General features: G+C 52.6%; 4 protein-coding genes across 4 annotated transcripts; all 4 read right to left on the reverse strand.

Annotated features, from left to right (window-relative positions):
- Positions 1–34: 34 nt before the first annotated feature.
- LDX57_002999 (uncharacterized protein) lies at positions 35–1969 on the reverse strand (the record flags this gene model as incomplete). The annotated part of the gene is made up of 1 exon (XM_046084638.1): positions 35–1969. The coding sequence occupies one exon, from the start codon at positions 1967–1969 to the stop codon at positions 35–37; it is 1935 nt and encodes a 644-aa protein (XP_045940601.1).
- Positions 1970–2785: 816 nt separating this feature from the next.
- RIM21 (PalH/RIM21 family protein) lies at positions 2786–4837 on the reverse strand (the record flags this gene model as incomplete). The annotated part of the gene is made up of 1 exon (XM_046084639.1): positions 2786–4837. One exon carries the CDS (start codon positions 4835–4837, stop codon positions 2786–2788), a length of 2052 nt encoding a protein of 683 aa, XP_045940602.1.
- A 918-nt stretch (positions 4838–5755) lies between these two features.
- Positions 5756–7628, reverse strand: LDX57_003001 (SEC14 family lipid-binding protein). The gene is made up of 4 exons (XM_046084640.1): positions 7034–7628; positions 6806–6947; positions 6291–6686; positions 5756–6198 (listed from the first exon to the last, which is right to left on the reverse strand). The coding sequence occupies exons 1-4, from the start codon at positions 7213–7215 to the stop codon at positions 5824–5826; spliced, it is 1095 nt and encodes a 364-aa protein (XP_045940603.1). The 5' UTR covers positions 7216–7628; the 3' UTR covers positions 5756–5823.
- A 166-nt stretch (positions 7629–7794) lies between these two features.
- On the reverse strand, positions 7795–9880 carry LDX57_003002 (DUF614 domain protein). The gene is made up of 2 exons (XM_046084641.1): positions 8664–9880; positions 7795–8598 (listed from the first exon to the last, which is right to left on the reverse strand). The coding sequence occupies exons 1-2, from the start codon at positions 9445–9447 to the stop codon at positions 8342–8344; spliced, it is 1041 nt and encodes a 346-aa protein (XP_045940604.1). The 5' UTR covers positions 9448–9880; the 3' UTR covers positions 7795–8341.
- Between the last annotated feature and the right edge of the window lie 596 nt (positions 9881–10476).

Genomic DNA, 10476 nt, shown 5'->3' on the forward strand with positions numbered 1-10476 from the left:
CAGAGATAAGAAAATTTAATTAAGTGTCATTAGATCATAACTCTTGTTTGTCCATCTCCCAGATCTCCCAGTGCTTGATGACCTCCCATCCCACGCGACGGACGCGTCGTCGCCAGAGACGCGTTTCCGGGTTCAAGTGCTGGGAATAGCATGGGTCCCAAGAATCGCCGGCCGGGAGATCGGTGTCCATTGGTTTCGTGGGCACCAGGGTATCGTCTCGGTTACGTTTGCCGAGGACGGGAGGTGGAGGTGGTTTGGATTGCTGGGCCGGCTGCGGCTGTGGTCGGTTGATGTTGACGGAGGGGACGAGTGCAGGTGTGAGGATGCCACTGGGACTGGCGCTGTCGTCCTGGACGCTGGACGGCGTCTTCTCCGGTTCACCGTTGGACTCGGTGACGGGAGATTGCCATTGTGTGACGTGATTCTCGGGATTGGCCTCACTGGACGGTATCGTGTAGTATTCGCCAAGTTGGAAGACCTTGCGGCCCATGCCGAACATCTTCAGCCGGCTGAATACCTGCTGGTCGGCCAGCGATTCGCTCAGCTTGTCACACAGCATCTGGTCGTCAGCCTCGACGATGTCAGTGAAGCTCCGCGCAGAGGTAAACACGTTGGTACCAGCCAGGGGTCGGGGCATGTGGCACGGCGCAATTTTCCCGTTGGGCTGACTACTTCCGCTGTTGGTCGGGACCAACAGACGAAGAGCAGTCAGATTCCGCAGGAACGGAAGGATGAGCCCTAAGGTCTCCATGCTCGAGAAATCGGTGGCCAGTGCCAGTTGCTCGAGGTTGGGCGAGGCGTGGACGAGGCGGGCGATGGCGGAGCTTGACAGCGGCCACCGGGCAGGCAACAAGAGATGACGTAACGAGGCGCAATGATTTGTTATGATGATGTTGAGGTAGCTGTCTCGCAAACTGGGTTGCATACTGGGGACAGTGGACTGCGTGGATTCGGGAGTCGGAACCGCGCCTTCACCATTAGCTTGAGAACGGCCTTGGTCCACAGATTGAGGCGTCAAGGCGGCGGGTGTTAATTGTCGAGGGGAGTTAACATCATCCAGTGTATTGGTCGTCGCGTTGACAAAGTATAACTTCTCCAACCCCGTGAAGGAATTCAGGAAATCGATATGTTTCCGCGATGTCGAGTCCTGTCGCATGCTCTTGATCTTCATATGATTCTTGGGTGGATTGTTCGGCCATGTGCTGTCGACAAATGTATTCATGTAATTGATGTCGTCGGTCCCGATGTTATTCAGTATAGTGATGTTTTCAACCGTGTTCGAATTGAAAGCGAGTTGAAAGTCTTCCGTATGAAGCGCATAGAGGTTCTGTAGCCCCATAGTTCTGATGGAGAGGGGTTGTTTCGCCGCGATGCATTTGCGAAAGTAATCGTGAAGCATGACACTGGGCTCCTGCGCCGTCCTCATGCGCGGGGACCAGTGCAGTTTCAGAACCCGCAGTTTGCGGCACTTCCAGAGCAGCGTCGACACGTCGTCCGGGTAGCAAAGGGGATCGATATCGGTGATTTTGAGATAGCGTAGGTGAGGCATGCCGGGGATGGTGATCATGGGTCGGGGGTGACGACTCGAGGGAAAGCGCACGGTCAACGACGTCAGCTTCGGTAGCTGCGTCAGCCCTATGTATACAGTCTCCAGCATCTTGGTGCTGAGCTCCCAGCTGAAACTCTCCAAGTCCGGCATCCTATCGACTGCCGCCCGAACCGCAATATTGAGCATCATCGACGAGTCCGGGACGCGGCCAACCCGCGCGTGCTCCTCCAGCTCCTGTTCTCGCCAATTACCCCGCAGCGTGAGCGATCGCACGAGGGATGCATAGGGACGGGTGATGACGGCGTTGAGACCCATCGAGAAGGGGCTGGCGCTGCCCATGCCCTCGGGCTCATCTCCGCGGTATCGGATTTTATCGTAGGACGTCAAGGTCAGGTTCCGGTAAAGTTGGGGTAGGGACATGTAGTTTAGGACGCGACATGTTCGACAGATTCGGGCGAGGTCGCCTGGATCATCTAACTGTACCAGCGAGTTAGTCGCCAGATATTCCCCGAAGGCGTCGGAGAGTAGTAGCTAGGCTACAAGGCGGACACATACGTGAGCAATGATACGAGCGATCAGGTTCAACGGCAGGACCATCAACGACCCGCCGCGCGGCCGATCGTTCGAGATGCAGGCGTCAAACATATTCCGGTTGACAGCCGCCATGATGCGACGCCCAGGGGCGATGATGTCGCGGCATCGACTAAGAACGCAAGGAGTGAAGAGACAAGAGGAGACAGACTCGAGGAATCGGGGTGGGACGTGGAAAAGCGGAAGAAGAGGAAGTGGCCGGACCAGCAGCTCCCGAGAAAGTTTTATGAAGGATTCGGTGTCTTATTCAGCCACGCCCGATCGTCTCCTCCGCAGTCACTTTGTCTTGTATTTTGTTCGTTCATGACTTGTGGTTCATTATTTCACCGTAGAATTAGTTATATCCAAGAATATTCGGGGTATCTTTTGTACAATCCTTTCCTGCTGTCTTCCAAAAATCCTCTTTCCAAGTTTTGCCAACGAAATCAATGCCCAATCGTGCTCCAATTGCACCCCATAGTTAAAAGTATAATGCACGAAGATGAAAGAATAATAAATAAACCAAAAAAAAGGGATAGGGATCCATCCCTATATATCCGATACGCCCTGGCTAAACCCAAGCATACGACTCCCTACCCGAGAAGTAATTATCCTTTTGCAACGCCATATCTTACCAACGCACACTCAACGCCTTTTGTCTTTGTTTTATTGCGATCTAGGGCTTTCGCTGGCACCGGTACTGGTATTTTGTGAGCGCGGTGGATGAGGATCAAGAGATGGCGCCGTTGCTTGAACCGGTGATTGTTCCGCTGTAGGTCGATTCGAAGAGTCCGGGTTGAGCTCGTTCTGATGTGCGTCGGACATGGATTGCCGGTCAAGCTCGTCCACGTATTCATCAGTGAGGCTCACCCGCACGGTCTCGTGGTGAACATCCCGTGTCGAATGAGATTCAAAGGCGGGATCGTCATATCCTACGAGAGCCGCGGCTTCGGGATCGTAGCGTAGTTCGTAGTTACCAAAGCTACCCTCCGCATCCGATGTCGTCCACGGAGCAGAAGGCCGGGCCTGCGGTTGGATTACTCGCACCGGGAGATTAGCCCGGTTGTGCGAAGTATGGTGTCGGCGGGGCGAGGGTTCCAAGATACTGGAATCGTTGAACCACTGTGGTGACCATGTATGCTGACCTCGACGTCGGGCAGGAATAACGGTAACGGGTAACCGCGCGTCTGCGCCCTGCCGTCCGGACTCAGGTCGAGTCCTTCTATCACTTGTTGGCCGAGAAGTGTGCTGCTCTCCGCTCTCATCCGGTGCCACGCCCTCCTCATCTGTGTACGGAAACTGCTCCTCAGCCTGTGCGGAAGCAACTTCTCTTGGCAAGGACGCGTGCCGACGTTTGAAAGGATTTAGAATCGTCCGCCACCTGTGATCGGTGTTAATGATCTGGGGAGATTGATCTCTCGTTTGCTGCGCCTCGAGGCCTTCATGGGCCATGTTTGCGTGTTGTCCCTCCATGGACGTTGCCAGTTCCTTTGCTGCTGCCGCCTCATCGCTATTCTCCTCCTCCTCTTCCATGTGCGGCATACCAACGGGTGGAGTCGGACTCGAAACGGGGTGATAATGAACATTGTACACAGTACTAGCAGCACTAGTAGTGTCAGCCCGACTGACAGGCGTGACGGCCGCTGGCGGCGGTGTTGGCCGGGCTGGACGACGCCGGCGAGGGTCGGCTGAAGGGTCATGATTTTGGGTAGTAGGACGAGACTGCCAATTGCGGCCGCTATTGGGCAGACCAACCCTGGTGCGTAAGGGGCGATGGGCTAAGCCCATCATACCGCCCCATCCGGACGATGTGCCCGTACCTCCTCCTCGGTCATGACCAGAGTTGTTCTGGCGAGGCCAGTCCACCTCTTCCGAGGGCGTCACTTCCAGCATTTCGTCGCCGTCGAATATCTCCCGGCCAAGGATCCCATCCTTCCTTTCGTCGCGTTCCAGCGCTTCAATGCGCTCCACCCATTCCCAAACCACAACACTTGCCGCTGCTGAACCTACCAAGCGCACATACGTACCCCAGCCTGCTATCTCCGGTTTTGCGATATCCATCACAAAGAAAACCACAGGAATGAGGACCGCGCAAAGAGACAACAAGGCCACGAGACAAATGTTCCTCATCTTCGGGTGAAAAAATGCAAAGCGATGTTTCGATATTGAATAGAAGATAACCCATGCAGCGTAGAGCAAATTGAGAGCGAGTTCGAAAAGATAACTGAGTGCAGGGATCGCATCGTCGTACAATCGCGGTCGTGTCGTATTCGTTTGAACAAGAAACTTGTCCAGAATGCTGAATATCGTGTCTAACACAATCAACGCGAACCCTGCCCATTTGATCATGATTTTTTCTTTATGTCGCGGAAAGAGTCGAATCAACGTCTGTACCTGTGCAAGCCACAGAAACGTGCCGGATATGACTCTCACAATGCGGATCTCCATGCCATCAATGACCTCTTCGGCCAGAGCTTCTGCGTCCGAATACCCGTGAATGTACTGTCGCTCTGCGACCTTAAATGAATCCGCCGTTGCGATGGTGAGACATATTGCGACGAGGATTGCGGCGACCTTTTGCAACCATGGCCGACCCCCAACTCCCACGACAGAAGAATTCCCGCTGTACGATCCGCTGATCATTCCGTGGCGGCCTAGAAAATTGGCACCGCCTCCCGGCCCGCCAACATAGAACGTGCGTGGTGTGATAAGGAGCATGACAACAAGTAGGTAGCTGACCACTGTCGAGCACCCAATGGCGTAAAGTTGTGGAGTCACTGAAGAATAAAAGGGGTCACGGGTGTCGAGCATCGGGGAGGCATGGCTGGTCTCTGTAGGTTCACTTGTACAAGCGGGTTCGAAGATCGCATTTGCGGTAAGGGATATTGAGAAAGAGCGATTCAAAAACACAGCACCTAGAACAGATGAGCCAGGCGATGTTAGTCAAAGTTCCATATGATCCGCAACGAGCGATGCGATGCGACTCCCGCTAAGCCCGAGGCTCGCCACACGGGCTCGACTAAACGGGCAGCAAATAATCTATGACAAACATACCATCACTTGGGAGAAGAAACGGCGTACAGCCGGGCGCGTATGTCTTCCCGGAGGTAGTCGTCGGTTGCGCCCATATCTGGCGAGCAACCAGAGCAGCGTGGTCCCCCATGATCGAACAGACAATCCGCACGACTCACGTCACGGCTTGAACAACTCATATAGACTGCCGAATCATTCGGATCAATGTTATCAAAAACCCTCAAATTCCCATCATTGCGATAACCGAAGAGAGCGCGTTGGTCAATTACCGATTTCGGATTAAAAGGACGATGGTCGGGAGTCGGAGGGTAAGTAGCAAGTGGGAGGGTCGGAGTGAAAGAAGTCAGGCAGTCGTTCTTAAATGATATACGTCGACTGATACAAGGACCGAAGTAGCGAGAGACAATCTAACCGATGGAAAGAGACAGGACGATCAGCATCAAGAAGATGACGGGAAGCCATTCACGAGTCTCGAGGTGGTTCGAGGATCCGCCACTGCGGTCCAGATTCAACGGCAGTATCTCACCGCCTTCGCTTTGAGTGTCATTTCCCCATTTCTCCGTTCCGAGCATGTCCTGTCAAACTATCCCGTACGTCTCCAGGAATCTGATAAGCTGAGCCGATCATATTTCCCCGTGGTCTATGTTTCCTCTACAGTCTAAGGCACGAACCTAACCCTCTAAACCTGAGTCACCCAATCCATTCAAAGTCGCAACGACTTCATACCTCAATTTCCCATCAACACTCCCCACCGCAACGGCACTCATTCCCCCCTTCTCATCGTAGACCCATTTGTGAGGCCCGGCTGCCAACTGTTCTCGGCCCAAGGCCTTTTTGAACGCATCACTCAAGTCCGCCGGCCTGCCGTGCTCAAACTCCAACTTTCCACCGACCTGGGTCGGAAGGTCATCGTCATGGATATGCTCCTTCAAAGCCGGATACACCTCGGCCGGAGACAAAAAAACCAGTTTGGCCGCGGTGATCGGATCTACCCAGCTCTTCATGAGCTTCCATATAGTGCCGAAATATGATGGACAGTTGCAGACCTGTCGGTAGCGGTATCAGCATTAGCACACCTATCAGGAACCCGATCGCAGAGGCGGCGAAAAGAAGGGGAAAAAAGGCACAGAGCACATACAAAGATCTTATCCACCGTTTCAGGATAACAGGTCGTAAGAAGCCAACTCGCTTCCTTGACGAAATTCCTAATGTCAAACCCCTGTTTAAGCGACAGGGTCGTCGCATCCACGACAATCACACTAGAGGTAACCCGTCTTCGAGTGACCATCGAACACAACGGAAACACAAAGCGACTGTAGCTATCGAACATCACCGAGCCCAGCTGCAGGACGTCCACGCGTTCTTGCTGCGGGGCTGCGTCCGCAGGAGGGGGACCAGAATGAGAATCCGACGGGCGTGGCACGTAGCCGTAATTGCAATTCCCGTATCCCAGCAATGAAGTTTTGACATTGGTGGTGTTCACGAAGAAGATTGGCAGGCCGCGTTTGTCAAGACGGCCTGTCCATTGGGGGTACTATGCCATCATGATCATCTTTAGGAATTGCCAATAAGTGGGTATGGACTGCAGAGATCGAGGAACAACGTGGATAGGACATAATAGAAAGAGCAGTACAGAACGCAGGCAATACTCACAGCCCCACCAGCGGTCTCATAATCCTGGACACGAATCCCATCGTAGACCTCAAACACGCGATTCTCCTTGCGGAACAAACTCGCCTCGTAGAACTGGTTGATAGCAATTTCAGGGTCGAACTTGCGCGCGCGCAGAAAACGTCTGTCGGCATTAGCATCGGTGCACTCTATCGCATGCACCTATACAATCCTTCAGGAGAGTTCTCAGCAGAGAGGACATTCACTTACATTAAAGCCGTCTCATCATTGATCGCATCCAAAGCATCGCGACCGCCCATCCCATCCGGTCGACCCAAGAGATCATTCTCCTTGCACAATCGGACAAAGGTCTCCAGCGCAAGTTTCTGGTCCTGGTCTAGCTCGTGCCCGACGTTTAATTTATCGTCTCGATCATGGTTGTTGACTGTCATCGCGAAAGTAACACAGACACGCAGTTCAAACGATTTGGTTCTCCAGACCTGTCAAGCAAGCGGTAGGTAGGCACCTAATGGCCCCAAACTAGGTAGTATATGGCGAAAACAACCGAATGCTAATGAAGCCCTTGATAGAGAGATCGACCGCGCGACCGAATTCGTTGAAAGTTGACGTAACAAGAAATCAATGTTTGGGCCAGCTGAGTTACAATGATTGACTCTGGAGTTACCGAAAGCCTATGAGGGGGGGTTCGTTCTGCAGCTGAAGGGTCAGCTTGGCGTGGCTGCATTTGACCAGCCTTCACCCTTTCTGGCCCAATTTCTGATTGACGGGTACTTTTTGGCAAGTATGTCGGCTGACTGTACTCCGTATTTTCTTATCTTTGGGTGATTGTGTGGGGGAAATGGCGAGAAAAAAAGAAAAAGGAAAAGAAAAGATACAATTATACAGTCGCTTTCTAAATGTCGGGTTGGGGCTTTCGCTAGTTTTTGGGCTGTTGGCTGAATATAGTATCGAAACTAGGTAGTTACTTGCTTAAGTAGAGTAAACCGTACTAGCCAATTTGAACACCCAGACAATTGGCGCCTGAAGAGCTCCAGTGGATAAAGCTCAGTAGAATGTGGCTACTGAAGAGCGAAATAGTTATTTATTATTTGCGCATCAGCCCAGAAATCAAATATAGTTTGAGGCAAGGCAACATTTTGGTATCATATAATCAACTGTACATGAATTATGGTCTCTGTACAAAGGTGGCCCTGAACCGACCGGTCCAAGAACATTGAAGAGAATAGTAGAAGGGGGAATCTGTGACAAAGCAAAACGCCAAAGTGCAGAGGGCCACCGCCGGATGCAAAGAGGTTTGTGAGAGAAGGATAATGAATCAGGCATGGGAGAACATGTCATTGTCCACCGGAATATCTGGTCAAAGCAATAGCATTCCAGTGTCGAATCGCGGAAAATAACAGGCTGCTTCCGAGTCGCACAACATGGTATACAAGGAGCCAAATAGGGCCAGACGAGAGGAATGGAAATGTAGCTGTGGGAAGAATGAAAAAGAATCCCACAATCAATTATCGCAGCTGATCGGGTCTCCAAGCCTGAGTAGAGCCCTAATTATGAACCTCAGGTGTATGCAATCGGGCGATTACCGTGGGGAGGCCCATAAGACATCTGGACTGGTGGTAAATAAGGCGAAGCCAAAGATGTCCCTGTGGCTCTGGCCGCCTTTCCCCGTTCCTCCTCACGTTTCTTGATCTCCGTTTCATCCTGAATGAGCGTGCAGCATGTGCAGCAGGTTGCTCGGACACAGTCAGACGCAATGTCACCTCGAATGCCGTACGCTTTACGCGTACGGGTGTGTTGGACAGTCGCCAATAGCCCTGGGTACAATGTTAGGTTTCTCTTTTGCGGTGAGTGAGCCAATACCCCAGACAGATCTACTTACATTGGCATCCACATAGCAAGGCCATCGCGGTACACGATCCGTTACACGTCTCGTACCCTAGCATGTTCGTTGGGTCCTCTTTTCTTGACAACAAGGAAAGCCGATACTGTGTTTTACCATATAGGATACAAGGACAGATCAAGCCCAGACAGCAGGTCCAGATATTCGAGCAATCGCACAAGCTATGACTCCACGTTCCACCCTTTACCGCTTGGTTAGGATGGGCTACCTGTCCTGGTTGGTGATACACCATGGAACCATCCGCCGCTGATTGGGGTGCTCCCGATGCCACAGGCGGAGGGAAACGAGGCATTTGCGGGGTTTGCAGCGGATTTGCATCCGGTACCACAGCGACGGGCAGGCGTTCTGAATATTGTTCCGGGGCCGCCGGATTCGTCTTGATTGGAAGTGGCCCCGGAGAGCCTGGAGGGACCACATACGAGTAGTCAGGCACCACTGCGTCGGGATGCTGCTCTGGCTGAGGCGTCTCGTCGGCGAAGGGCGCATAGATCGCTGGGTGGTGATCTATATTCGGACCATTGGGGTAATGAGAGGGGTCCGATCCTTCTGGGAGGGGATGTGACTTTTCGTTCAGTGGCAGCTGAGCTTGCTCAGACGGAGCCTGTTCTTGCTGTGTCGCATGTGTCTCCGGCACGGTCGCCGGCTGCGGCGGCTGTGGAGGAATTTGCAAGCCTGCGGTCTGCATTTCCAAGGGGGTTTCGAGAAATGAGTATCTCTGATTTGCTCCCAAATTGGAAGTATCCAGATGGAGTCGTCTAGCCATGGCTGTGGTCTGTTTCGACTGATTGGTACCTTCGTCTTTCGAATTGCCGGTCACGTTCTGCTATGCGACCTTAAGCGGTCATGCATGCACAAAACGAGGCTGTCTTGAATGGGGCGGGCGAGGTGGGTTTGCAATTATTCAGGTTGTGTGCAGTATTTGCTTTTCTTCGCACTCATGTAGCCTTTCCAAGAAGATCTACAAGTACCAAAAATGCGGAGGTCCCTACCCCGTCTGTAAACCTATCCGTGGAGCGCATCAATAATGCAAGGATGATCGCAAGTCGATGCCATAAGCCAACATAGGTAAGCAGCTGGGGGTACTTGAGATGGGAGAGTGGGATAAAAACAAAAAGCAAAGTCCATCAAGAGAGGGAAGCAGCAGCATTAAGTGTAACCAGAGCGCCTCCCCTTTGAGGGGACAGACCTGTTCAGGGTGGAGATCGAGCGCTTGAGAAGTACCCATCGTACTGCGGGGAGGACGTGATCCAAATGGTCAGAGCTCAAATAACTGCTGCACCAGCGTCGTTGGAATCACTCTTCGCGCCAACTTCCTAGGCCTGCATGATGCGTGGACTCCACGCCAGTAAGGATTCTCGTTGGTTTGGCGGCAGCTCGGAACCTCCCGTTGGACTCGTAGGTGGTTCTCGTCACATCACCGGTCCGTCGCGTCACACTTGACTGTTGCCGAACTTTTCGTCTTGCAATCACATTGGACAAGCTGGCTGTTGCCTGTCAGGCATGTTGACTACGCCGCAATGTCGACGGGCGCTTAGAGGGCGATCTTTTGGTCGGCGTCAAGAACTTGGCCAGTCAGATTGGAGCATAGGAACTGTCAGCCATTGCTGGGGCAATTGCATGTCACCTCACGCTAGGTTGTGATTCAGCTACTAATCCTTGATGAAACGGACTCTACCCCTCAGCTCTTTCACTTACCTCGATAAATATATTAGTTTTCGGGCGGGAAACCCCCTAGGATCTCACAGGATGTACTCTGTAGTCAAAAGGGAATCAGATTAAGAAACAAAGGGTA

Source organism: Aspergillus melleus (assembly GCF_016097325.1).
Source record: "Aspergillus melleus strain CBS 546.65 chromosome Unknown contig2, whole genome shotgun sequence".
Classification (NCBI taxonomy): Eukaryota; Fungi; Ascomycota; class Eurotiomycetes; order Eurotiales; family Aspergillaceae; genus Aspergillus; species Aspergillus melleus.